The sequence below is a fragment of the Aspergillus lentulus genome (assembly GCF_001445615.1).
Source record: "Aspergillus lentulus DNA, contig: Alt12, strain: IFM 54703, whole genome shotgun sequence".
In the NCBI taxonomy this organism is placed as follows: Eukaryota; Fungi; Ascomycota; class Eurotiomycetes; order Eurotiales; family Aspergillaceae; genus Aspergillus; species Aspergillus lentulus.
The window spans coordinates 3961794-3989249 of record NW_028322115.1 but is presented as its reverse complement, the minus strand read 5'-3'; the positions used below and the strand labels follow the sequence as shown (position 1 = coordinate 3989249).

The 27456-nt window shown below is 49.4% G+C and overlaps 8 protein-coding genes across 8 annotated transcripts; 5 read left to right on the top strand and 3 right to left on the bottom strand.

The window, feature by feature from the left end:
- Window positions 1-1819: 1819 nt before the first annotated feature.
- ALT_7239 (phosphate-repressible phosphate permease pho-4) lies at window positions 1820-8048 on the top strand (the record flags this gene model as incomplete). The annotated part of the gene is made up of 13 exons (XM_089600205.1): window positions 1820-2067; window positions 2135-2957; window positions 3007-3162; window positions 3212-3684; window positions 3726-4308; window positions 6041-6138; window positions 6461-6551; window positions 6611-6818; window positions 6870-7116; window positions 7189-7314; window positions 7361-7739; window positions 7808-7861; window positions 7911-8048. The coding sequence occupies 13 exons, from the start codon at window positions 1820-1822 to the stop codon at window positions 8046-8048; spliced, it is 3624 nt and encodes a 1207-aa protein (XP_089455667.1).
- Window positions 8049-8132: 84 nt separating this feature from the next.
- ALT_7238 (inorganic phosphate transporter) lies at window positions 8133-8429 on the top strand (the record flags this gene model as incomplete). Its single annotated transcript, XM_033557220.1, has 1 exon — window positions 8133-8429. The coding sequence occupies one exon, from the start codon at window positions 8133-8135 to the stop codon at window positions 8427-8429; it is 297 nt and encodes a 98-aa protein (XP_033413111.1).
- A 300-nt stretch (window positions 8430-8729) lies between these two features.
- Window positions 8730-10509, top strand: ALT_7237 (acyl--CoA ligase; the record flags this gene model as incomplete). The annotated part of the gene is made up of 4 exons (XM_033557221.2): window positions 8730-8819; window positions 8865-9002; window positions 9048-9907; window positions 9954-10509. The coding sequence occupies 4 exons, from the start codon at window positions 8730-8732 to the stop codon at window positions 10507-10509; spliced, it is 1644 nt and encodes a 547-aa protein (XP_033413112.2).
- Window positions 10510-10538: 29 nt separating this feature from the next.
- On the bottom strand, window positions 10539-12027 carry ALT_7236 (alpha-ketoglutarate-dependent dioxygenase alkB homolog 2; the record flags this gene model as incomplete). Its single annotated transcript, XM_089600204.1, has 2 exons — window positions 10539-10912; window positions 11226-12027. The coding sequence occupies 2 exons, from the start codon at window positions 12025-12027 to the stop codon at window positions 10539-10541; spliced, it is 1176 nt and encodes a 391-aa protein (XP_089455666.1).
- A 431-nt stretch (window positions 12028-12458) lies between these two features.
- On the bottom strand, window positions 12459-13573 carry ALT_7235 (uncharacterized protein; the record flags this gene model as incomplete). The annotated part of the gene is made up of 2 exons (XM_033557223.1): window positions 12459-12816; window positions 12867-13573. The coding sequence occupies 2 exons, from the start codon at window positions 13571-13573 to the stop codon at window positions 12459-12461; spliced, it is 1065 nt and encodes a 354-aa protein (XP_033413114.1).
- A 5707-nt stretch (window positions 13574-19280) lies between these two features.
- Window positions 19281-19610, top strand: ALT_7234 (uncharacterized protein; the record flags this gene model as incomplete). The annotated part of the gene is made up of 1 exon (XM_033557224.1): window positions 19281-19610. The coding sequence occupies one exon, from the start codon at window positions 19281-19283 to the stop codon at window positions 19608-19610; it is 330 nt and encodes a 109-aa protein (XP_033413115.1).
- A 231-nt stretch (window positions 19611-19841) lies between these two features.
- Window positions 19842-23657, bottom strand: ALT_7233 (uncharacterized protein; the record flags this gene model as incomplete). The annotated part of the gene is made up of 3 exons (XM_033557225.2): window positions 19842-21579; window positions 21630-22443; window positions 22502-23657. The coding sequence occupies 3 exons, from the start codon at window positions 23655-23657 to the stop codon at window positions 19842-19844; spliced, it is 3708 nt and encodes a 1235-aa protein (XP_033413116.2).
- Window positions 23658-25678: 2021 nt separating this feature from the next.
- On the top strand, window positions 25679-26911 carry ALT_7232 (uncharacterized protein; the record flags this gene model as incomplete). Its single annotated transcript, XM_033557226.2, has 1 exon — window positions 25679-26911. The coding sequence occupies one exon, from the start codon at window positions 25679-25681 to the stop codon at window positions 26909-26911; it is 1233 nt and encodes a 410-aa protein (XP_033413117.2).
- Window positions 26912-27456: the final 545 nt, after the last annotated feature.

Genomic DNA, 27456 nt, shown 5'->3' with positions numbered 1-27456 from the left:
TTGATCCAGGGGGTTGAGCTGGCTAAGTCGGAGCAGACCGATCAGCCAGCCCAGGTTGTAGAGTATTCCGGCAGCTGCTGTCGATATTATCCCGTCCTTTTTCTGCACGCCATCGAGATTGGAGACATCCCTCTATATTACCTCTTGTCCACATTAGGAATATATCCGTGCATATTCTTCTCAGCTTTTGGCACTGACCCTCGCCGAGCTATCGTCATATTCACTCATCATGATTGACATTTCGATACACTGAAACACGATTCATCCTAGAGTATGGTCTTACAAGGTTACATCGATCGTTCGGCATGTCAATCTCCCGCGTTGAGACCTAAGCGAAATACGAAAGAGCGCCATAGACGGGCGCAGGACGATTGGCAAGTATCGGAGACTAATCGAGCACGCACTCTGATTAGCTGCGCTTGGCGAACAATCTCGACAATTCTGGACTCGAGCGTTACCCACTCCGGCTAGAAGGTGCTAAAATTTGAACTACTGAGCTGCGAGCTTGCGAGTCTGCAAAGGGGATTCTCTACCCTGCAGAATGCGAAAGCCCGAGGAAATGTCCGCAATCACACGTAATCAGAATCCCTGAGTCCCTAACGTCATTTCTAGATTGGAGATGTGTCTCCTCGACTTGGCGGAACCCGGACTCTTCCCGGCGCCCCCTCCCCCCCCCCCTCCTCCTTCCGCCCCCAAGTAAGATCTGTGGAGTCTGGTGCAGTTTATCCGAAGGCCTCTGGATTGCGTATTATTGAAAGATTTCGAGAAAGGTTCCCATCTCAGCTCGCAGGTGTAAACCTGGCAAGACAGCAAGGGTCTCATGCACAGCCGGTTGCTCTTCGACTAGTAGCTAATGGAAGTTCTGCAATGTCCAATTGCTCCGGGAGGGACTTTCCACAATTGCTGGCGTGTGGGAAACATCGAACCTTCCTTATCTGAGAAGAATACTGAGTTCCAGCCACAACTCTTGAATCGAAGCTTGTTCGGGGTCGAGCAGAACCTTCAGTCAGAAGACGAAGAAACGGCCCTCTGGAAGGCCCGATGGCACCCGGTCAGCTCGCCTTTTGCGGTCCAGGAATCCCTGGTGCGTGAAGGGTTCGGATCCTTCTGCAGCCACGAGGTCGTGCAACGAATACATGTGGATGTGGAGGTTGATGCCGCTCATCCGCTGCAGTATCCACCTTCGATTATGCAGCACTGCAGCCAGTCACAATGGGCCGGTGCAAAAAGGAGTGGCTCTGGATGATTGTTACGCTACCCTGGTGGGCAGAGATTATACCCACCAGGGATTATACCTTTTCGGATTGAGTGCTTCATCCGTTCAGAAGTGTCCACACACTTCCTTGAAACGGCATAGTACACTGCGTTTTTTACGAACGATCACTTTTACTACATCTGGCTTTCCCCCTTCACATGAATTGTGGACCTCTACTCCACGAAAAGTGGGAGGGGTATCCCTCAATGTTCTGCTGGTTATTCCTCTTTCAGGGTTTGCGAAGCGAAACCCCTGCACTGTTACTGGATATTCCCCCAGTCGGACAAGGACGGTCGGTACGGAATATACACCGATCGTCGTCTTCTAAATGAAGATCAGGGTCTTATCACCCGTGCTGACAGAGGCTTCGAGCCGCTCCGCAGCCTTGATTTCGTGTCTGTTGAGTCCTCTCGTATCTCTGGTGGATTCTCCCCCAAGATCATTTATACCGTGGTCCGCTGTGTATATCATTTCGACTCTGGGCCCAGTCTATCACTACCGTGCTCTCCTCTTTTCTGCTTTGCATGTGGAGTTGTCCATTCCATATTTGTTCTGTACTACACAATGGGTACACAGGACCAGACAGGAGCGAAGCGGACCAGGGTGAAGCCTGTTCCCAGTCAACCAGGATCTCACGGCACGACAGTCATGAACGTGCCTCCGTTAACAGGGTCCAGGGAGGCATGTGATGAGTGCCGTATCCGGAAGGTCCGTTGCAACAAGGAATATCCCAAGTGCTCGAGCTGTCGCAAATCCAACCTCGCATGTGGGTTTTCTAACAAGGGGAAGCGAGTCAATCACACCAAGAAACTGTTCGTCTCTGTGTTTTCTGTCTCGTCTAATTGACCCGAATCATTCTAATCTCCTGTGCCTGTATAGGGTGAACGATGTTGAAGTTCTTGGAAACCGTCTCGGGAAGATTGAAGAGGCCGTACTTCGCTGCTTGTCAGCCGTAGAGCGTTCGCAGACCCCGTCAAACCCTGCTACGCGGCAAAGCTCAGTTATTCCGCCCGACGACAGTCATACCGACCTCAATGATAGCCCGCGTGCAGACGGAAATACGTTCAGAGATGCTTCTTTAAAAACGAATCCCGAACAATGCAATGACCACCCCTTCCCTGGATCAACCCCTCTTGCGTCTTTATATACAGAGGCTCAGGCTGCGTGCGATAGACTGCGATCGCTGTTGCCGTTCTCGAATCCAGACAGCCAATATAGTCCAGCTTCACCGGATTTCATACCAGACCAGACTTGTTCATTGCAGTCACGGCTTCAAGAAGTCAGCGAATTGTTTGAGAAATTGACCAGAGAAAGCCCAGTCCTGTCGATACCAGAGTCAGACGGCCTGCTGCCTTCGCTACCACCACGAGCACTTCTGGAGACCTGCCTAGAAACATATTTTGCATGCCTTAGTCCCTTTCTGCCCATCTACGACCGCCAGAGCGTCACGTCAGCAATCGAAGAGCAGTATGGACCCAGTATCAACAGTCCGGACCCTGCCTGGGTGATCTCGTTCAACAATATCCTTCTACAGACACTGGATGCAAGATATAGTGCAGCGACTAGAGCTGGCTCGATCGCTCACAACATACTGGAAGAGGAGCTCATCAAAAGTTTGTTACTAAACTATCGACGAGGGTACAACAATTTCGAGAGACTGTTGAGACCGCAGTTGGCTAACGTGCAGGCACTGTTGAGCATGGTAGGCTAGCCCTTCTTCATTGATGGTACTCATTGACTAACGTACTCAGGCATTGATCGCCTTAAAATACTTTTCTCTTGCGACCTTCGAGACAGTCTTTGCACAGGCATGCCAGCTATCCAAATCCATCGGCCTCCACCAATGCAGTTCGGATTCGGAGAACGCAGAACAGATAGACCTGTGGTGGTCGTTGTTCATCATCGATGTAAGCCTGGCAATTGATTCGTCCCTTGCCCCTGCTAATTACGGAATAGAAGCACGCGTCTTTCATGGCCGGCAAGCCTTGCCTTCTTCCATCGTATCATTGCGGGCTGCCGTTCCCAGCGGCAAACTCGGAGCATATCCCACGGGATCAACGTTCTGCACACATCTCCCTGGCACGTATCGAAGAAGACGTTTACCAACGTCTCTACTCCGCACGGACAGCTCGCGAGGGGCGAGACTACATTATTCGTCAAGCTCAGCAGATCAATCGAACCTTGGACGACTGGGAAATCCAACACAAACATGTCCTCTCCCCTGCGAGCACTATGACAGCACAGGAAGCCTTCCGCCTCACTGAGTTGCGCTACACACTATGTACACTTCGGGTCCTGACTCAAAGGTTGGAACATACATCCAACAACCGATGCTCACGCTTAGAATATGCGCGGGCCGGCCTTCGGCTATTGCAGGAGACATGCGATACCCGTGGTGATAGCATCGTTGAACTTGCACTCTATCAAAGGTATGTCTTTCGTAGGAACAGTGGACATCTTATCTTATTAGTCCCAGTATCTGCCTGAATTATTCCACGACGTTGTTCCTCGAGCTCTTCGTTGCCATCATGAAAGAGTACCAGCAAGACCACCGCATCGATGCCGAGCTCCTGTCAACCTTCGCTGCCCACACGAGCTTCTTCTCTGCCAAATCGTCTCCTGCATCTCGTGCGTCTAAAACCACCTACATGGCCGGTCTGTGTAGCAACATTGCTCTCAGCATCCAGACGCTAGACGGTGGCTATTTTCCGAACCAAATGCCTCTTTCCAGACCCAATTCTATACCTGATTCTCCAGGTCTCACAACCATTTCTACTGTGTCGACCTTCGGACCTGAGATACTCGAGAGCTCTTCATTGAGTGCGGGTATTCCTGTCTCATTCATACGGGATCCTTCCTGGGAATTATCCTCCTTTCCCACTGATGAAAACTTCAACATGAAGATGCATGAAGCGCAGGCAAAGTCTTACGAGCAATATGGACTTCTCGTGGGGAGTAACCCCACTGCAGGATTCTCGCATAGACCAGAACTGGCAGGGATGGGCTCGATGGAGTTTGATGCAATGCTTGATACATTTGCCTCCTATGATCATGTAGGTGGACTGATGCATAACGACAGAATTTAGACGTTCAGATTAGAGTAGGCGTCTGTTATTTGACTTTTATGGGTCCTGATATTGCAGCGGCGCACATTATTGACTTTGATTCAACATATGATGTCCACATAACGTCTAACGATCGGAATAGAATTCAACACAATGATGAAATTCTCTGTCGAACATCTACTATAATTTTGTAGCAGCTCAAAGCACATTGTTAGCTTGTCTACTATTCACCATGTCAAATCAACAGCCACATACAATCATCTAGACTGTATTGCACTAGTAAGATAGCCAATGCTTGATAAAGCTTATAGACCCAATCACCGGTCCCAAACCTATCTTCACCTAGGTCAGACCTCGATAATACATCCAGGTGGCGTGCGCCGCCACCGCAAAGGGTAATCTGGGCAAAATCCGTACCCATCATTCATTGGAGTAGATATTCTATCGAGCTGACTCGTGTCGCGCCACTATCACTCCCAGCTGAAGGGATTATTAGGCTTTCAGCTCGGAGTAGCACGTTGCACCACCTCCAAGGACTGTGATTAGAGGGAAGGCTTTTAGATAATATAAGGGTACATTATGCGCGTTAATATGTTGTCGAATTGAGATAAGTCATGGCACGCATAACAACAAGAGACCGCTTTACAGTTCCTAATCAAAAGGCCCAGCCTAGGGTTCTGAGAACGGATCTTTAGCAGAGCGAGAGGAACCGTTCCAGGGGGCTTCTAGCCCGGTCTGAGAGTTGGGCTAAGTCTAGGTACATAACGGGCGTAACGTACCCTCGTAGGATTCAGCTTGTTCTATGTATTCACCAGTCCCTTGCTAGTCAGCACGTGTATCATCGGTTCCAGGGCAAGTTCATTTGGTCTCGCCGATGTTTCTGACGAAGGCGCGCCACCTGGGCTTGGATTCATCCCCGCTACGAAGTTTCTGTTAGTCAGAATGGCCAATGTATAAGGTACATTTGCGACGGGATTGGGTCTGAGTTAAACATGGATATACTCAAGTCCGATCTGGATCTGCTCGCTTATTCATAACTCCTGTTTCCAAACGAGTTTAATTAGTGTCTGTTATACTGTGTATTCATAACTCGAGATCAAACTAGCTCATAGCAGGAGTACGACTACATTCCTTGGTTCAGGCAATATAAAAAAGTAAGGACAACTCTTTCGCCATTGTCATTATAAAAGTACAGAGTACAGAGGACAGAGTACTTTGAACTAAGGCTATGAAAGTTCTGATAAGAATGCCAGTAATATTCTCATTATCAAACAGGCGAAAGACCATCAGGGAATCGAGAACTGGAGACCAAGATCCCAAAATAATTGCAAGCCATGGCATGAACTGCGATGTAAGTGGCAGATAGGTAACCACTCCCAGACCAAGCGGCCTATGCGGTAGTAGTCAAACTCAGGATCACCTACAATAGTACCCTGAGATCCACTGGAACACGAGTCATAGACCCATAATGAACTTATTTCGTTCTGTAAGTGCCACCACACGCGGGCTCTTGCTACATTGACCATCCACGACAGCACTCTTGCCAATCTCTCGAGCCAGGCGTCGTTGGCATTGCTTGAACTTCCTTGTCATTTCTTATGGAAGCATACAAGAAATGACAGGAGCACTCGTGCTTGCGTGCCTGGATCTCGTTCGCTGCTAGACACAAGCAGTCCACTTTTTGTATCCACATCGGTTCCGTTGTTGACAACCTGATAAGCTCCGCAACGGAAGGGAAATTACGCCAAGCGCGGCGGACGGACTTGGCGGGCGCTGGGGCCTCGACAAGGAAGCTTCTCCTAGCGAAGACTCCGCTTGGTGTCTGGACAGTGACATACTCCTGTGCTCGAATCATTGTGATCATGGTTCGTCGAGGAACTGGGACTGCGTCTGAGTGCACCCTTTGCATTGCGGCACTGTGATTTGATGGTCAGCTTGTCTATTGTAATGCTCTGTCCCTGGCTGTTCTTCCCACATGGCTAGGATTTGGAGTTCGCGTGGGCTTTTTCTAGAAATCGAGATCAATGCAACAATGACATTACCTCTAGAGTGTATAAAGGATGTCTCCCACGGCAACATTCTCTTCCCCGTCGACCGTCCTACATCAATCCAAGTCGTGACTCGACGTTGTAGACTAAAGTACCAACACGGCTGTCAATCACGACCTTGACTGGCTTTTTGCCATCGGTAACATCTTCTTCTTGATCTCCGTCTGGGGTATCTGTGCCAATGTATGTTCTCCTTCCTTGGAACTTCGCTCGTTTGAGCCAGACTGACATCTTCCTCATAGGATGTGGCCAACTCTTACGCGACGTCGGTCAGCTCGAGATCTCTGACCTTGATCCAAGCCGATATCCTCGCAACCATTACGGAATTCATCGGCGCCATTGCCCTTGGACAGCAGGTCACCTCGACCATCCGCAGTGGTGTCTTCTCCATCGACCGCTTCCTCGGCTCGCCCGGAGTTCTGATCATGGCCATGGTGGCGGCAGAAGTTGGTGTGTCTCATTGCCGGGCTTGGATACCTCTTCGTTGCTGACGTGTTATAGGCTCCTCGATTTGGCTTACCGTCTGCACTTACTTCGGTTTCCCCGTCTCCACCACCCAGTCCATTATCGGCGCTCTCATCGGTGTTGCCATCGCGTCGGATCTCCCTGTTCACTGGGGATGGAAGTCTCAGAGTGTCTCCCAGATTGCTGCCTGCTGGGGTATTGCGCCCGTCATCTCGGCTGGATTCAGTGCCATCATCTTCATGAGTATCCGGTTTTTGGTGCACTCGCGCGAGGATCTGATGAAGTAGGCTCTGCGCATTCTTCCATTCTACCGTGCTCTTACCGCTGGAATTCTGGCCTTGTTCATAGTCATCAGCGGTGGACATGGCGTTCCCAAGCTCGAGGACCTAGGTGTTGGTAAGGCCTGCGGTATCATCCTTGGTGTCTTTGCCGGTGTCTGGGTCATCAGCGCTGTCTTCTTTGTTCCTAACTACTGGCGCAGGTATGTCATCTTCTCGATTATCTAGAGTTCTGCTAATTGGTATCAGCCTCGTCAAGGAAGACCGTCGTCTCCGGTTCTGGCACATCCCCAGAGGCCCTCTCCTCCAGCGCGATGGCTACACCCTCTACTTCCCCGGTATCCCCGACAAGGGCATTGTCCCCAACTACTACAAGAGCGACCTGAAAGCGACCGATGAAAAGAGCGACACCGATACCCTTGGCTCAGTCACGGAGGGCCAGCAGTCCACCCTCGCCAGCCCGGAAATCGAGCCAATCAAGGGTGACCGCAACACCGCCGAGAGCGAAGCCCAGCGCGCCGACGCGAAGCTCGCGGAGAAGCACCAGAAGGAGCTCCAGGCTCTGGATCGCTCCCCTGGGCTCACCCAAAGCGCATCTACGCGACCCTCAAGCTTGTTTTCACCTATGGTATTACCCGGGACGTCATCCACCACCAGTCGAAGGGTCTGGAAGATATCCACCGCCGGGCTCCCCAGTTCGATAACAAGGTTGAGCATCTTTGGACAACGGCCCAGGTTTGCTCTGCTATGGTACGTTTAGTCGCCACACTCCTGAATATCTATTCTAATGCTACGGCAGATCATGTCCATCTCCCACGGCGCCAACGATATCTCCAATGCCATCGGCCCATTCACCACCGAGTACATGACCTGGCACACCGGCGTGGCCTCCACCAAAACCGATACCCCGATCTGGATCAAGCCGTTGGCGGTCTAGGCCTGGGAGTTGGTAAGTCTCTCTTCCTCCCTAGTGAGTATCTATACTAACGAACTAGGCTTCTGGACCTTCGGCTACCACATCATGCGCAGACTCGGCAACCGCATTACCAAGCATTCTCCTACCCGCGGGTACAGCATGGAACTTGGCGCTGCCATTACAGTCCTGCTTGCGTTGCGGCTGGGTCTGCCTGTGTCCACGACGCAGTGCATTACCGGCGCCGTGTTGGGTGTTGCGCTGGTGACCATAGATCTGAAGAGTATTAATTGGAAACAGCTGGCGAAGATCTTCCTTGGTTGGGTGCTGACGCTGCCGTGTGCGGGTCTCATTAGTGGGATTATCATGGGGATGGTGCTGAATGTTCCTCAATGGGGACGGTAATCTAGGTCACTAGTGGACTGTTGCATTAGACATACATAATCTTGAGGTGATGACCCTGCTGCGGGTTCATCTGTATAAATACAAGCTTACTACATTGGAATAATATGCATGAGCACAAGCTGCAAGTTCCACATGACACCTTTGCTCAGGCACCTATTCACTGCGGAGTTGAGGCTTTGAGGGCTGGGCGGAGCGGGGTAACAACCGTGCGCTGAACAACAGATCGACTTGAATAACTTCATCTCCAACACACCACTCCACAGTAGCTACATTCTTCAATTACACTGTCAACGCGGCAAGATGATCTTTGAACCGGCGGAGCGCGTTCTTCTCCCTTCTGTGGATGTCATCTCATACATCTTCGACAATACATATGACGCAAACCGACCGGTAGACGATCTCATGAAAGCTGAAGCAAAATACTGACGCTGACAGATCTACATTGATGTCAATAACCCCTCCCGATCAATCAGCTGCGCTCAGGCTCGGAAGATCGTCCGCCAGTTGATTGCCGGCCTACGCGCCTGGGGAGTCAAACCAGGCGATTGCATCGCTATCCACTCTTTCAACGATGTACACAACCCCTCTGATATCCCTTGCAAGGCTAATGCATAATAGATCCACTATTGCATGCTTGTTCTGGCCATCGTCGGCACGGGCGGTATCTACACCGGTACCAATCCATCCTACACGACGATGGAGCTAGCGCATCATTTCAAGGCGGCAGACGTAAAGTTTGTCATCTCCGAGCCGGAGATTCTGACGTCTGTTCTTGCAGCCGTCAAGGAGAGAGGCATCCCCGAAGGGAACCTGCTCATCTTCGATGTCTTGGGACAGGAAGTACCCGCTGGTCACCGATCATGGAAGGATCTCTTCAACCACGGCGAAGAGGACTGGCTGGCCTTTAACAACCTGCAACGAGCCAAGGAAACCACTGCCGCACGACTATTCAGCAGTGGGACGACGGGCCTTCCCAAAGCCGTGACCATCACGCATCACAACCTCATCGCGCAGCATGAGCTGGTCTTCGAGGTGCATCCCCCACCATACCAGGTTTCCAGCGTCGTCGCAATGCCCGTCTTCCACGTCGCAGCCGCGATCGTAACACACTTCAGCGCCATCAAGGCCGGGCACACCGTCTACATGATGCGCCGCTTCGACCTCGAGACCTACCTGGTGGCCAATGAGAAATACCAGACAACCGACCTGGCCGTCGTCCCGCCCATGGCCATTGCCATCCTGACGTCTCCGTTCTCGCGGACCCGATCGTTCCTGCACTCCATCAAAAACGTCAACTGTGGTGCCGCCCCGCTAGATAAAGAGGTGCAGACGCGGTTCCGCACACTCCTGAAGGAGGGAACGCCGTTCACCCAGGTCTGGGGAATGACGGAAACCTCCGCCATCGCGACAATGTTCACGTACCCAGAGCACGACGACACGGGGTCTGTGGGCCGGCTAGTTCCGAATGTCGAAGCGAAGTAAGTCGCTTGCCCTTGGCCAATGGGACGATTACTAACTCTCCAGACTAATCGACGAAAACGGGGACAACATCTCCGCATTCGACGTCCGCGGCGAGCTGTGCGTACGCGGCCCCATCGTCACACCAGGGTACTTCCGCAACGACTCCGCCAACGCCGAGTCCTTCGATGCCGAGGGCTGGTTCAAAACGGGGGATATCGCGTACTGCGACGGGCGCACGCGCAAATGGTACATTGTCGACCGGCGGAAAGAGCTTATCAAGGTCCGTGGGTTCCAGGTTGCGCCGGCGGAGCTGGAGGCTGTGCTGCTGGGCCATCCGCTTATTGTTGATGCGGCGGTGATTGGGGTGGTAGTTCCTGGGGCGGATACCGAGTACCCGCGGGCGTATGTGGTTAGACGGCCTGGCGGGGAGGGTGAGAAGCTCACGGAGGAGGATGTGAGGAAGTATCTTGGGGAGAGGCTGGCGAGGTACAAGGCGCTGACTGGGGGGGTCAAGTTTGTGGATGCCATTGCGAAGACTGCCAGTGGAAAGATCCTGAAGCGGGTGTTGAGGGAGGATAGCAAGAAGGATATTGAGGCTGGGTTGTGGCCGAAGTTGTAGACCGTGTTTAAATACAGGTGGCACATAGGTCATGAGCGAAAGAATCTGCTGAGGAATCCCTTCTTTGGCTCCTGAGCCTTGGTCTCCACCAAGACTCCCACTTGCAAGCGCTCTCGATAACGGGAGAGGATTGATGCGTCATGATACTGGAGGAATTTGTCCGTTGCATCTTTCCCGGCGACCTTTTGCAGGACTGTCTTGTCAGACTGCTTTCTTGCTATATCTGTAGATAACTCACTCCTCTCACCCCCAGGATGCTCTGCCTGGAATTCTGTAACATCGAAAACTTCCTTGTCGATTACTATCCAGAGGTCTTTTGAGGTGTTATGCCGCGAGACATCTTGCAGCGAATAGATAGGAAGCGAAGAAGCCATGCTGACTGCTCTCTCATCGCCAGATAGGTCTGACATATATAGTCAGCCTGAGCGGGGTATTCATGCTGACAACGTATCCCTGCTTCGGGGAACTGGATAATGCTGACAATGCAGCTGCAATAAGCTGGTTGGTCCTTGTGAACATCCCTGTTGGCAATCCTATACAGTCAGTGCTATACAATACATATCCTCCCAATCAACAGCTCTCTACCATCCTCGCCTCCTCCTCACTCCACCTGTAGACCCTTCCCTCCCCCACATTATACCTATAATAATTCTCCGTCCCACCAGGCACCACCGCCCTCCGAAACGTAATATTAATCCTCCCTAGCCTCGCCTCACCCCTGCTACCCCTCCTCTTCGGAATCGAATGCAACCAATTCGCCTGCGTCTCACCCCGCATAACAACCATATCCCCGTCCGCCAAGGCCATCTTGACCGGCGCCGCCTCAACACCTTCCGCGGCCTTATGCTTCATGAGGAAATCCCGCTTTGCGCCGAGCGACAACGATGCAATGCATGGCTTCGGGCCGAGGAACCGCTCGTCGTCTGAGTGGTAGGAGATACTGTCGTCGCCGGTTGCGTAGTAGTTTACCAGGCAGAAGTTGTAGACTGCACCGTCGGTAGCGGCCTCGACGCGTTGGCGGAGGGCGTCGAGGCAGGGAGGGATGGGGCGGGGGGTGGATTTGTATTTGGTGGGTGGGATGGGGGTGCGGGATTTGCTGTCGACTAGATGGGAGGTAGAGGTATTTGGTGACGGGGTGAAGATGGAGGTATCATCGACGCCAAAGACGGTGGTGAAGCGCGGGGTGGTGATCTGGGTGGTGGTCGGGCCGCGGCGGATGGTGTACTGGACGCGGTAGAAGGGGAGTTCGCGGCGGAGGAAGTGGAAGAGTTCGCGGGCGGTGGTTGACGAGATAAAAGGTTGGTAGTAGAGTAGATCCAGGTGCGGCTGGTTGGTGATGCTGCGAGGGGTGGTGGCGGGGAGATCCGGGAGCGCGTTGGCGATGGACGGGGGAAGATCCGCGATGGGGAAGGGATAGCTGGGATGATGGGAGTAGGTTGATGGAGGAGTGTCCTCAACGCGCGGTTTCTTCGCTTTACTGATGGGTTTGTAGAACGATTCGAGTGTCCGTTTAGCCATTGTCGTCTGGAGGATGGAGTGATGAAGTTGATCAAGGAGTCAAGGGATGATGTCACGTTGAGACGAGAAAGATAACCCTAATTCGCATGAACATCCAGCCATCTATACTGCCTGTGTATAATGCTCGAATCGTTCTGGGCATCTTATGCAACAATCATTCCAACTCTGGCTCTTCCTGAATAACCCCCTCTCAATATCATCAAGGCAGATGTGACTGCCAGTTATCAGGTCTACTTCCGCAAGATACCACTAGTGGTTCATCTCACCATCTATGTTCTTTTAATCCTCAACTGAGAGGCACATGCAATCATCAATTGGTTAGAAGATATATGAATACATTAGAATTCGGACGGCGTGTCTTGCATTAGGTTATGTCTATACCAGCTGTCAAATTCTATAAACGCACGTAAGAAGGAGAAGGACGATGATGGTCAATTATCCGGCCAAACCCGTTTTGGAACTTTTGGGAAGGCCCAGCCAGGAACTGGCTCGGGGAGCGTCTCGTTGACCTCATGGAACTCTTCCCAGATGGCCTTCAGGGTGACCTTTTCTGTCGACATCAGATCGTAGAATTTGTTGAACAGCTGATTCCAGGTAACCTCAACGCGTCCATCGTAGCCATCAGCATCTGGGCCCGGTAATGACCAGTCAGGCTCAATAGCCCAAACCCAAGCACATCCATCTTCTCGCTGCAGATAGGCATCTCGACATTCGGTGGGCACATTGATGAATACATTCGAAAGAACACCTGGTTTGAGACCGCCTTGATCACGACGGTCGCGAAAGTCCCTGATAGCCTGAGTTAGAGAGTACTATCAAACATTTTTGAGAGTACGTACCTCCGAAGCTGATCCACCCCGCCCATTTCCGCTTCATAGTCGACAAAATCAAGGATCTTGGAATCTTGAATCTTTTGGCTGCCAATAACCATGAGCGGGAAATCCCTCAACCGTTCAATCAAGTGGTCCCAGCACGCTCTCCACGCTTCCTTGGTGCCTTCTTCCTCGAGAGTGGTTGAAGGACGGTAGATCAAATATCCCCAGCCTTTACCCTCACGGTCAAGGATTCTCTGCACCCAATCCGGGGGATGAGTCCAGTATCTCTCTGCAGCGGGGTTTGAGTAAGCTTTTGCCTTCTCAAGAAAGACCTCACGGACGTTCTCAAGAGCCTTGAGTTCATCTGGTGATAAAACAGCGGCTCTTGCCTGCTGCCACTTGTTCCAAAAGTCCTGATCCTCGATCATGAGTTTCCTTCGGTCATTTTTATATTTACAAGCATCAAGAGCTTTGAATATCTGAAAATCCTCATCAATCAAGCGGCATTCCGCATACGTGAGAGCGAGAGGATCGTTGACCGCTGTATGAATGAGATCTTGCAAAGACTTTCCAACGTATTTTTGGCTTGTCTCCTCCATTTGTTCCAAAGATGGCCATTCCAGTATAGCATGTTTCTCTTCCTGAGTTATCTCCGATGGTGAATGAATCGCTTTGTCATAAAGAATCTCCATAAGGGCCAATGCCTCGATATCATTGAATGGCTCAACCATGCTGATCGTGTCGCTGTATGTATTATGTGCTGATTGTTTCCCGTCCAGGGGTGGATGCTCGTTTTGAGGGGAGAAAATCACCGCTAACCTTAAGCAGGAAGAGTCCCCGCTAGATGGGTTTGTAGTCGAACTAAACACAACAATTGGCTATACTTGGTTATCTATACTGGGTGGTCCATGGTTGGCAGTTTTAGTGTGAGACTATATGAATGTTTTTTGGTTTAGTAGAGTTCCCGCCAGGAAATAGGGACTTTCAAGATATACACGGCAGGAAGGTGTCAAGACATTAACAAATAAAACTATGAAGCAAGAGGAAGGTAATGAATTAGCAATAGTCAAAGGTCTAATTCATTCACTGTCTGACATGCACCAACACGGACCATAAGCGCCTCTTTCCACTTTCCCTTTGCTAGAACTCTTCTTAAGCACTCTCACCATACGCAGCAGCCTTCTTGGCCTTCTTACGCAGGTGATTCTTGACCAAAAGGGCCAGACTCATCATCAAGCCCAACCCGTCCAATCCAACCTCAAAGTAGAATGCGCCCTGATACCCCTTCTTTCTTATCATCATAGGTATAGCCCCTGCGATTAACCTCCTGCTCTACCATCCCAGCAAAGCCCAGCCCTAGTGAAATACTATAGTTCATAATTGTCATGACCACACTCTGATACTTAGGCAGCACCACCCCAGAGAAGATAATTGTCGCAGCAGGTAAAGATAAGTCTATACTAACATAGATGATGAGAATGCTCCAGAAGAAATTCCCCTAGTAGATCTGGTGCATCTGCATAGTGGCAATGAGAATCAATTTGATCAGGTATACCACAATGCCGATGACCATGACTCATGCGGTCGAGACGTAGCTAAGCAGCTTTCCCACCGCCAGCGCCGAGGCGAGTCCTGACGGAATCACTGGGCTGTACCGGCTGATATTGTCCAGCTCCAAGATAAATACAGCAGTGTAGTATACCCAGATCCTAAAGGTCACCCAGCTGCAGGCAGTGCAGCCTAGTATAAAGGCAAGATCTTAGTTAAAGGCTGCCAGAGGTAGGATGGGTCTTGAGACTAATGTAGTTCTACCTAGAAGAATGTAGCTGCGAACAGGAATCCCAGGATAAGGTATATATAGATATACAGTTTTTACCAGCCAACCCCAGCAGCTTAGTTCTATGTGAAATTTATCAGGACTAGGGAGGCCACAATAATAATGCAGCCTGGGAGTTCCAGGTATATAATTTCCTAGCAAATTATCTGAGTTTTAGACATACTACTCACCAGCTGAGGAGGGATAGACTAGACAGTAAAGACAGCTAGATAAGTAAGTATAATGGCCGCGCTCTAGTACATCCATAGCCACTAGGCCAGCATAAAGTGGCTGCCTGTTACAGAACCAGAGATAGCACTAAAGAGTACACTACCACCAAAGATTGTAAAAGCCATATTCTTATACAGGCCGAGGACATACAACTAACCTAAATAGTAATTATATTAGACAGTATGAAATTCTCCATGCACTGTTCTGCTTGGTCTCAGTTATCCTAGACAGCAAGTCCTTCCAAAGCACTGCACCCAGAACTAGAGAGTATCATAGCACAAGGGAAAGGAATCAATCTGCCGATGTTGGTTGGGAGTCACTCAAAGGTGCAGCACAAGCATGGTTATTACTACTAATATTAACACATACACACAAAGAGATGATTCCAAAGAGTCCTCGGAGGAGGCATTGCCAATATCCGACGACTAGGTGCAAGATAACAGCAGAAGAACCTGGTCCCGATGCGGAAGTGGTCGATCACCTCGTCGGGTATGGATGTTCGCATCTGAAGAAGTTCTCCGATCTACTACTACTCCGGTGGCTTACAGTGGCTTGAGGATATTATGTCCAATCTCGCCTACGGTGCGACGTTGAACAAGGCCGATGACCGCATCTGACGGTTGAGCTCTTCGCGGTCCTTCCGACCTCAGGCTCGTAAAATATCTATCTGTATACAAGATTAAGCCTATACATCAGTTTGAATTTCAATCAGAAAGCCAACCTCTGGCAAAATATACACTCCACAGCACTGGAGATCTGTGCTTCCGCTACTATAACCATCTCACGCACATAATGCGACCCATGCGACCCAGGCAACTAGACAACCACCTCGTAAGGCATAGCCATCTTCTGCTTCGTAGACTTTGATAAATACTGCTCCAGTCCTAATGATTTCCGCTTCTAAGTTACTTTTGTCCGGCTGAAGTATTGCAATGAACCTGGGTCATTACACCTCCTCATTCCACAGTATGTTCGGGGCGCGCTCGTCAGGATGATCGTTCAGATTTTGTTCAGTCAATCTCATTCTTCAACACCTTTCCGCCCCAGGTCATGAAGGATATATGCATAATGCCAGGGTTGGCAAGTAGTATATATTCTGCCCAGATAGATATCTCCAAGATAACCAGGGACAGCGTGGCCCTGCAGGGTTTAAAGCACATAGTAAATTCCGGCGCCTTGGATTCTAGGTCACAGTTCATTTGATTAAGATGATTTTTGCATGACTCTCATGCATGTCGCCTCGTGAAGTTGACTAAGTGAAAGAAGTCGCACTGTCTAGACGACCGTATCTGGATTCAAAGGACCAGGCTACTTAGCCAATGATTTCGACCATGTAGTATGTCTCCTACTTCTGGTTTCACACCGGAACAGCCATCACGCGACCTTTCTTTGGCGAAGTGTTCTTGATGCTATGGAGAAACATAGTTGGGAGAGGAGGAATATCCTTCCCCTAGCCCGTCGAACGGCCATCCTGATGAACTACTTTTACGAACTAGTTTCGCGATAACAGCATTCGATCGGAACGAGGGGCAAAGGCGAAGTAAACGCCGAGTCGCTTTGTCCAAAAAGTAGACTAGTAAACAGTAACTCTTGTCGATGCAGGCCGATATCTTGAGAGCAGAAAAAGCGCCTCCGGACCTTCGGCGTAGGGATCAACGGGTGAACCCACAACTAGCTAAGCTCTCGGTTGAGACCGAGCCAAAAGGGACGAAAAAAGCTCATCCACTGGACGTCACCGGTAAGCTTAGATTTGGACACCCTTCTTCCTTTTTTGCTAGATGGGATATCTAAGTATGTCTAAGGGATCAGACAAGATCTCGGCGGCAATGAAGAAGAATCAATCGAAGATCATAGGGCGGGTTCGAATCCCTCGGCGCTAGCAGAGATTGGCATCGACCAAACGTCCACAATATCCTGGCTTATTTGAATCATTCGACGACGACCAGGGTCTTGTGGAGGGACCAATCCTCAGCGTGTCGGCATTGTGATGGACTACGTGGGATCGCTTTATTTTCAAAGCTAGAAGGGGCTGCAAACTTCTCTTAGGCGCCTGCGTAATCTAGCTACTGGGAGGGCGCGAATTAAAGTGATATTAGTTACGAAGTCGCAGATCCACAAGTCAAATGATTGAACTTCTATTTGCCAGTTTCACCGGCTACACCTTTAGCTTCTCGGTGATTTCCAGCTAAGAAAAGGGGCGTAACCGCCCCTAACTCTGTGATCTCCCAAATGATGCGGGTAACAGCAACGGCTTGAACCGAATCACAATTTAAGAACCAGGCCACTGTTGTAACTGGTAAGGAGCCAAAGTACATCATACCTGGCCAATGACAACAGTGAAAGTCACTCGATATCGCTAATGGTCACTAATTATTACTCCGCAAATCCTCTCTTCTCAAACTTCTCAAATTTGAGGTTACATCCTTAGTATTTGACCATCTCATGCCAGCAAAGATTTGGCCAGGTTCCGGCAGGCGCAGCAGAAAAACTCAAATATTGCTACCAACCCAAGCATTCAACAACTTTGAGATAATGATCGACAATGAATTGTAAAACATGATTCTCTGAATCGCCATAGGGCACTGAAAAGAAAGATGTTATCAGGGAACACTGGAAATCTCAATGCTCCTTAACCTACACGACTCTTGCTCCATGATAGCTTGTATAGCGTGAAGGCCCCCATCAATGCTTCATGTGACCCACCTGATCCATTATATTATTTGAGCTATGAGCTTTAGTCTATGAAACTGTGATCTATGATTTTGCGGCGTAGTCAACATACATCTTGGTGTAAGCATGCCGCCCTCTTCGTCCAGGTGCATGGCTAGCGGGCCATCTACAAGGACTAAAGACAACGGCGGGTTTCAGCCAGCTAAATCAGAGATGGTAGAACATCCCAGTGATCAAACCATGCTCAAACTAGTAATGGTATTGCTTGGTTGTCACAGAGCCCTGGCGCTTCCTTGCTATCAGCGTTTAGGCTGACCTCTAGCCTCTTCTAAATAACTTTCCGGTACCATCCTATTCTACTTATGCCTCACAGCTTTTCTCTCCTCTATGTATATTTGAACCTACAGCAGTTTCGCCACTCTTTCCAATGCCTTCGCAACCTTTCTTGTACACACTTTTACTTGTGGGCCTCTGTCGAGCCCAGAGCTGTTATTTCCCTGACGGAAGCTTTGCTGATGAGTATACACCATGCTTCTCTGGAAGCAGCGGGTCACCATGTTGTAAACCTGACTCTGTCTGTCTGACAAATGGCTACTGTATGTCGGCGGCTCAGCCATACACACTTTATCGCGGGGCCTGCACCGACGCTGAATGGTCTCCCTCATCGGCATGTAAAGATATGTGTTCTGGATGTGCGTATAAGTGCCAGCAGAGTCCCGTTCAGCCAGCATCATAACATACCTAACATCCAAACTGTGTAGTACTAAATACTCGAAACACTGCATGCTCTATTGTTCTTTACAGCAATGACGGGGGCAACGCCCTGTATTGCCCGAACTCCATCGTCGCCAATTCATCCGACAGTATAGGCTGCGCGAACAGCCAGAGCCCGATTCAGGTTCCCCTTGGCAATATAGTTCCTAACAAAGCTGCCCTGGCGAATACTTCCTGCTCTGCTGAACCCAGCATGGCGACGACCAAAGACGCCGCGTCCAGCACCGGCACTTCGTCCTCTTCTCCTTCCAGGTGTCCAACAAACAGTGCTAGCGACGCCAATAACAACATATCCGATCACGGAAGTGGTGACTCGAAAACGCTCGCCGTTGGCGTAGGCGTTGGTGTTTCGCTGGGGGTTGTATCTCTCGTTTCACTGATATGGGGTGTCTATGAGCGGAGAAAGCGACAACAGCTTTTGAATTCAATGCCCTCAATGATGCCGATGAGCTCAGATCCATACATGCAAGTGGCAGTAGCAAAGAATCGATACAGTGAACCTCAGGAGCTGGCGCCATAGCTTTCTGAGCATTCTCCATGACCGTTGAAAGAGAAGAGACTTTCATCTCTAAAACCATATTAGGGATGATACATCATTCTCTTGCCATAACACTGCGAGGATTCTCCTTGTCAGTCAGTTCTTTTAACCCTACCTCCTCATATATTACCTGCTCTGACTTCATTTCATTTCAATGACCTGTTGCCCAAGCTCCGTTGTACATTTTGACGTTATCTTAATGATTAGCAGACACTCAATACAGCTGATCTTTTGCCTGATATGCAGACCATGAAACTTCCAATACAACAGTTCCAGTGGATATGCACCTCTTCATTTTACTCAAAGGAGGCCTCTAGGTTATTGCTGCAACTCTAGTGTCAATAATCCTAATGGGAGTCTGCCGCTCTGCGACCAAGGTCTCAACCCCATTGAGGTTGATTCTGCTTCAATGATCGCAAGAATGGCAACGCTCACCGATTACACCAAGATCGACGGCTCTACCAACACAACGTCTCCAACAGCTTCGCCGACTTCGAATACGTCAGGTAGTGCCAACTCTCACGGTTCCTCCTCGCATGAAGTTGCAGTTGGAGTTGGTGTGGGTGTTCCACTTGGTGTCATTGCCGCTATATTTTTGGTCTGGGCTTTGTGGGAAAGAAGAAGCCGACTGGGTATTATAGGGAATTCGTCCTACGCAGGGGCCCAGAGTACCTATGCCCTTGCTAATCTGAGTGGTGGAAGCTCTCAGAAGCTGAATACCCCCAACATCCGGTTCTAGGACCTGCAGAACTGCACGTGAATTTTCGAGCAAATCATTCCAGGTCTTAGTGGCAGTCGACAATTTGAAGCTTTCAGGCACCCCAAGGATCCGAGTCAAAATTTGCCCATGCACTTCCACGCCTGTCTCATCTTTGTTCCTATCGATTTCTGAAGAACGAACTAGGAAAACTCGATTCTTGTGTTCGTTCAGACATCTGTAAATACATTGTCAATTTGCGTTACAGAATCTCTAAACCACACAAATCCCGGTAGAAGCTATAGTTGTCGTTGGGTCAGCACCCTTCTCAAGTAACTGCTTGACCACTGCTTCATGCCCATTCTCTGCGGCCCGTGACAGTGGTGTCTGACCATAATCGTCCATTAGGTCTGGGTCAGCACCCCTCTCAAGTAACTGCTTGACCACTGCTTCATGCCTGTATCTTGCAGCCCATGACAGTGGTGTTTGGCCAATCTTATCCCTTGTGTCTATGTCAGCTCCCTTATCGAGTAACTGCTTGACCACTACTTCATGCCCGTTCCTTGCAGCCGATGACAGTGGGGTCTGACCATATTTGTTCTTTAGGTCTGGGTCAGCACCCTTGGTAAGTAACTGCTTGACCACTACTTCATGCCTTTTTCTTGCAGCCCTTAACAGTGGTGTTCGGCCATATCTGTCCCTTAGGTCTGGGCTGGCGCCCTTATCAAGTAACTGCTTGACTACTACTTCATGCCCATTCTCTGCAGCCCATGACAGTGGTGTTTGACCATCCTCATCCCTTGTGTCTATATCAGCGCCCTTATCAAGTAACTGCTTGACTACTGCTTCATGCCCATTCTTTGCGGCCCATGACAGTGGTGTTCGGCCATTTCTACCCTTTAGGTCTGGGTCAGCACCCTTCTCAAGTAACTGCTTGACCACTGCTTCATGCCTGTATCTTGCGGCCCATGACAATGGTGTTAGACCATCCAGGGATATTGTGTCTATATCAGCACCCTTGTCAAGTAACAGCTTGACCACTGCTTCATGCCCATTCTCTGCGGCCCATGACAGCGGCGTACGCTGAAAAAGGTCCTCTAAGTCTGGGTCAGCGCCCTTGTCAAGTAACTGCTTGACCACTGCTTCGTGCCCATTCTCTGCGGCCCATGATAGCGGTGTACACTGAACACCGTCCTTTAAGTCCAGCCTAGCATCTGGCAGTGCTTGACCATCAGTGGTCTGTACGGTTGTTGCGACCTCCTCAGACAGGAGAGTATTAACCGCTCCCTCCAGGCCAAAGTAGGCCGCCAAGTGCAGCCCTGTCATCTGCACTTTTATCCGAGGAGATGAATACTCCCACTCATTCCTTAGTGCCTGAATTGACGCCTCTAGCTTCGTCTTGCATTTTAGAAACCTGATGAGTTCTGGGCATGAAATGGAGGCCTTGCGAGCATGATGTCCCCAGTTCTTTGCAGAGTAGTCGTAGAGCTTGTATAGGTCTAGCCTATGCTGAAACTCATTAGATGAATGACAAGGCCCACTTTCGAAAGCATGAAATGAGAGATAAGAAGCGCAAATTTCCGTGATATTATCCTCTGCATATGGAAACCAGAGTTTCTGTGTTTGCTGGAAATATTCTTGAGTAGTATAATGAACTAATCGGATAATGCTGCTTTCTTCGTCGACTGTAACCAATCCAGCACAAACACTGACCATGTCCTCAATTAGTGGAAGGTTATCTTCATCAAGTTCAGACTTGCCAGCTTCCACAGCAAGAGCATGCTGAAGTTCCGATGTATTGAGCGGTCTCTTTGCGCAGACGATCCACGATAAGACATCCTTTGCAAGATTCTGAGAATCTACATCATGCCCTTCAATTCGCTGCATAGCATCCTTGTATGCATGATTGTATGCTTCGGCCCCCTTTGGAAGGTGCTTTATAGCTTCCCTGACCTTTTTCATTGATTTTTTCGATTTTATTGAGTCAAAGTGAAGCTGTGCTAGGAGAAACCTGGCGCATGGTTAGTCTACTAAGCGTAGTATGATGTGAGTTTCACCTACATCCCATCTACGGCGTTTATGATGCCGCTTTGGATTTCTTCGCTGACTGGGACCAAAATGGCCGATTCCGACTGTAATATCCGATCTTTTAAGTATTTTCGCACATCTTCATCACATGCACGGATTTCCAATGTCATGCTGCATTTGAATCTCTCGGTTATTTGCGGGATGAATCTGGAAGTGGCAAAGACGTTTACAGCGCATTTTGCCTGGAGGTCGAATATCTCTGCTAAGAATTTCGTTCGGCGACCATATACTTCACATTCATCAAGAGCGTCAATGAAAATGTATGCCCTCGAATATTTAGCTGCGACGGACCGAAGAGCTTCTGAAATTTCGTCAAGTGATGATCGAGTCCCTTTGTCTTTATGCTTCTTGTAAAGAGTGCCCACACTATCTGGTAGGGCAGGCTGCTCCTGACTCAGCTGCTTTAGTAGACTCGCAAGTAAGTCTTCGACCTTCTGCTCGTTTTGCCGGCGGAAGTTGAAGTAAATGTACGCAATCCCAATGGATTGATCATCCAGGAACCGTGTAGTGAGGTCGTCAATAACTGTTGCAGTCAGAATTGTTTTCCCTGCCCCAGGAATACCTGGACAGAATAACGTCTGATTTTTCGCGCTTAGCCAAGTCTGGTACTCAGCAGACTCTAAAAACCATCGGCCAGTTCCTGATTGCCGTCTTTTCAAGAAGTCACTATGCTGAGGACCATAATCGACCGGCGTTAGCCAATTGAGGACCTCAAGGTCTTCTTTTCTATCCAACTTAGACCTCAATGTTTCAATATTGGCCTCAGTTCTCTGCAAAGTGTCAAGAACTATTCATATCGTTAGAAGATTGTTATTAACTTGATATAGGTCTTGGAAATTACTAACCCTTGCCTAGAATGTCCTTCACTGGCCGCTGTCCGTCAACATCACTCGTCTGCACATATTCAAGAAGTTCCTTCGCGTACGCCGCAGCGACGGCTGCAGCATATTCCTGCCAGTCTTTGCTCTTTTGCGAGTCGGCATAATCACAGATACCCCGTATAACAACACATGGGAAACCATTCATGAGCCCGGCCGCCTCCATTTCAATACACAACACATCTCCGCCGAGACTCTCGTCAAGGCTGTCACGAAGCTCAGCGTCCTTGACCACCTGGTTACCAGATGCGATCAGACCATAATGCACGCGTGTATTCCCAGGTCTGCCCCGAGTCCTGACTAACTCATCATGTGCTCTGCTTGCAACCTGCTCCGCGCCACGATCTATAGGAGCAAACACCCACCAGCCTAAGAGGCAGCTGAGTAGAGCCCAGATTATCTCCAAAAGTTGAAAAAGTATGCCTTGCCATCTGCTCCGAGGACGATGAGAACTCTCGGGGGTGAATAGCGGGTCCTTGAGGGCATCGGACCAAGTATACTTTGACCTTAGATTGGGATATTTCTCTCCCAAATCATCAAGATAATCATGTATCTTAGAGCCATGCATCTCATGCTGAGTCTCCAGTTTTGTCAGCGCTGTCAGCAGCGCGCTCGGGGGATTATTCAGGGCACCAGTCCTTTTGAAGGTGCCACCACCCTCCGCCTTGCCCATATCCCACTGGACAACTCCAGGAAACTGGTCAACGGGCACACTAACCACAACATCCCCGAGTCTAACCTTGGGCGGAATACCACCGCCAATACCAACCATGAGCCCGACCTTGATGGAAGGAAAAGTGTTAACCATCCAGGTCGCGACCATCGATGCTGAAATAGTGCCGTACTTTCCTTTGGGTAAGCAGGCTATGACGATGTTGTGCTTCCTAATAGATCCTAGAGTGTACGCGTTGGGATCATTTGACGGCTTTGGTAGAGGAGAATGTATCCGATCTAGCATTCCTGTTGCTGCTGTCTGCTCTTTTGACAGCGCGCAGATCCATCCCACAGTGTAATCACTGTGCGTTAGCTCCATCAACCGAGACTCGCAGTCCGTATTGTTACTATCTGTCTTGCTAGAGGCAGAATTTTTGTCATCACTGATCCCCCCGTGCCCTCCTGACATTCTGGATCGGTCTGGATGTTACGGGTTTGGGCGATGCGGTTGTTGGCTTGTGAATGACATATATTGATGATATATTTATGCAGGTTCGCTTTCAATGGTAATCTAAACTCGGCGATTCGATCTGGTTGTGTATGCTTGTTTAGTCGGTGGTGATTAGGGCGAGGCTAGGCAGCCTTACTTTGATTCAAGAGAACTCAGGATAGAGTCAGTGGTGAGGGGCGACACGAATTGTGGTCAAGAGAGGGTATGATTGCAAGTGATCTAATTAGAAGGGAGAAGGAAAAGGGGCATGATGCAGACACAGCTGCTAATTAAGCCTTGCGTTTCAGAATCTAGCAGATGTTGGACATAATACAGCTCAGCCGCACGCGTAAATAGTATTACTTCTATTTATGGTTTTGATTGCGCCTCGAACCCATGAGTCTAAAATATACGGGACTAACAATTGGAAGGCGTAAGTTCATGGCGCATGACCGGCTCCAGAAAAACAGGGGCTAAAGCTTCTGGTTGGTTTGCTTTACGTCGCGGATGGGACCTGTCATATTGCCATGGTCCATGGATAGTTCGGCAATCATTGACGGATTACCCCGCATCGGTTCAGATTTGGATCTCTACATCACCCTCTTGCAAATGGTAGATCTCTACGCTTGAAGGTTGTTGTCTTCCCATTTCCGGGGATGATCGCGTGTTGAATACGTCCCATCAAGTAGACCGGCCAGTATCACCGCGAGAGATACCAAATTACGGCACCCAGAACTGCTGCTGAGTCTCTGTTAGCTCCTCCTCTTTCAGCATATCCTCTATCATTAATGTTATTATCAATGCGAGCGTCTTCTGGAAAGTCAGTCTTGTAAGTTACATTAGTACAAAAACAAGAAGGTCCTATCCTTAGCAGTGCCCTACTATCAACTGGGATTACAGATCCTTTTAGGTTAATACCGCTAGCTTCATAACCGAGATCCATCTACCTTGGAACTAGCGGTCCTGCATGTTCCTTCGGGCAGGCAGGCAGTCACAACATAAGGTTCGCCGATTCGGTCCAAGGTGTAGATGGTCGGATCGGCTGCATCTGTTCCTCAAGAACTCCAAAACCCTCATCAAGAGGTTCCTGAGCTGCTGCTGCCTCGATAGGTATGGCGCAGAACCTTCCGACCTAGAACTCCTCTCGCGAGGGGCAAGGCATAGCTATGGTGGTGTAGGCAAGATGGAGCTACGAGCTGCTCTAATATTGCTGGCCTGATAATTTCCCAAAGATATTGGAGGCGAAGCGGAAGTTTGTTAACTTTCTCTCTACCTAGGGAAACCTGGAGAGCGGGATATATCAAGGTCAGATCCCAGATTATAATCAGCCAGCAAGTCTCAGCCTTGCGCTGGAAATTAGGCAAGGCAACAGGGCTGGGCGGCAAGAGACAAAATATCATTGACATGTGTTCAGTTCCAATGCATGTGACAATTGGGCAGGTACTCCTTCCTGGAGACCAGGCGCTCCATTTTGAAATGGTGTAGAGCGATCAATAATAGCTCTCCACCGTCAATCTGGCGATTGCTCAGTCTGCCACCTGAGCGGCTCATGAAACTCTTTAACTTGGCAGGGTCCAGCGCCTGTTGTTACTTAGAGCATATTAGGAATTATATTAAATAGCTGCATGATTACTTGGTAATTAGGGGTATTTTCTCAAGTCATGTGATTTCAATCTTCATGGTACGTCAGATGCCGCCCAGAATATGGGCTCTACAGTCATTGGCGTCATCAACTGGTATAGATAGTACGAAGAGGTACACTTCGAGTGATGTAAGCTTAACTATCGTTCCAGTCAGTGGTATTTTGCTCATAGTTGCAGCTTCTTGCAATTGCTCCCTGAGAAAGTTGTTTTAAACAATCTGGCTGATGTGCGTACAATATGGCGCTTGATCATGCTTGTTACATCCCCCCTGGTGATGGAAACCTGCGTTCAGTGGCGGATATAGTCCTTAAAAGCCTCTCCATTCATATCTTTCCACTCGCCCTTTTCGGCCATTACATGTCTCTTTCTGGAGTCCCTCATACCGCCTTGGCGGCCTTTTTGATGATTGTCTTTGCTTGCTCTCCTATTAGCGTCGCAGCTCTCTTCATATGGCGTGCATTGAGGATCTTCACAAGAGAACGCATCCGCCAGCAGCCTGGTATGTCATGGTCCTATCGTCTCTCGGCCTGCGTCGGTATGTGGGCAACGTTCGACAACCCTCCTTCTCTCCCGGATGATGACCGTCTCGTTGGCTCCGTTCCGCTGATCTTCGTTGATCCACGTGATCTTCAGAAGCGAAGCCTGCCACGTAATATATGGTGGTTTGGCAGGATCTTTATGCTAGCCATTGGATGGTTTCAGGCTCTGATGACGTCCATTCTCTACTTCCGTCGAGTCAGTAAAACTGCTTGCGCGCACCTTGATATAATCAATGGCACATTGGCTTGCGGATCATTTGTCGTTCAGTCCTTTTCTCTTTTTATCACGCGAAAGAACATCAAATGGGAAGTTGATCCCCGAGCACGATCGCTTCGCCATCGGACGTATGATACGGGTACTTCTTATTCAGGCCCTGTTAGCTGGCCAGCAAGAAACCAGCGTGAAGATGAGAGGGGTGTAATGAGAGCGACCTCGTCTGAACAAGGTAGACACATTCTGCGACAACGCCGAGTGCTTCGGTCCTCGCCGGTGGCCGAGACTGTGCACGAGAGACGCATTCTTGACACAACCGGTCTCCTCGGCTGGGGCAATCCCAACCAAAACGCTCTTGAGTACAGTGTGGAGACTGATTTGTTAAACGAACTGATGATTGCTCTTGGAATCTCGACGCCTTTCAGTCCAGGGTTTTGGACCTTTCTGACCGGCGCAGTAGGATGTGTCATAAGCAAGCCCGAGCCGTGCCCGGGACTGCTAGTTTATACGGTGTTCGCGTTGCTGCTCATTATTCCCCCTATTATCCATCTGGTTTGCTATCTTTTCCTAGAGTTCATGCGACGAAAGTCAGCTCTTCTTTCGCTCAAAAAATCAGCTCAAAACTGGATTGAATTAGGGTATGGTACCTGGTGGCTCTGGTTTGTGGTCTTAATTCTTTTGCCAGCTTCATATTCCGCCCTTCTTGCGTATAAGGAATACGGCAGAGCCAGGAGTCCGGTGGGTTTGGATTGGGGCCTCATTTCGGAGCCCTCGCTACCACCATGCAACAGGACATTCTGGAAAGATCCGCTGGCGGAAATTCTCTTTGTGTTCTAATAGCAACTGAAAGCCTTTTCCAAGTACGCACCTGCTGACTAGCAATATGTAAGACGGGGAGATGAATATCGAAGGCTTTGCTGACCCCTGGTATGTTTTTAGTTCACCGGCTTTTTTTGGCTCATTATGTCTAGCGCCTTCAGCCCTTCGCCGAAGTCTTTCATACCAAGTCTTGAGAACATAGTGAGCGGACCTCTTAAAAAGGCTCAACCAACCTGGAAGTCCAAGCCATACTATCAACAGTGTCATGGTGCGCTAGGTCGCGGCTCCCTGCTGCACAAAGCTTAGGCTATGTATTGGAACTCCTATAACTATTAATTTATGTGCGAAGCAAAAGTTAAAGTGCCAAGGGCGAGATCTTAGTCTCTGAAGTTGGAAAACTTGAGAGATTCTTTGATGATTTGATTCGACGTCGAGGAGCAAATGAGAATATGAGACAGCAGGTGCTGGCTAGCAAATTTGCGCCATACAGAGGCCGGTTTCCATGATGAACATGTAGGCACTACGTACCTTGTTTTGTATCTAATGTTAGTCATACAATATTC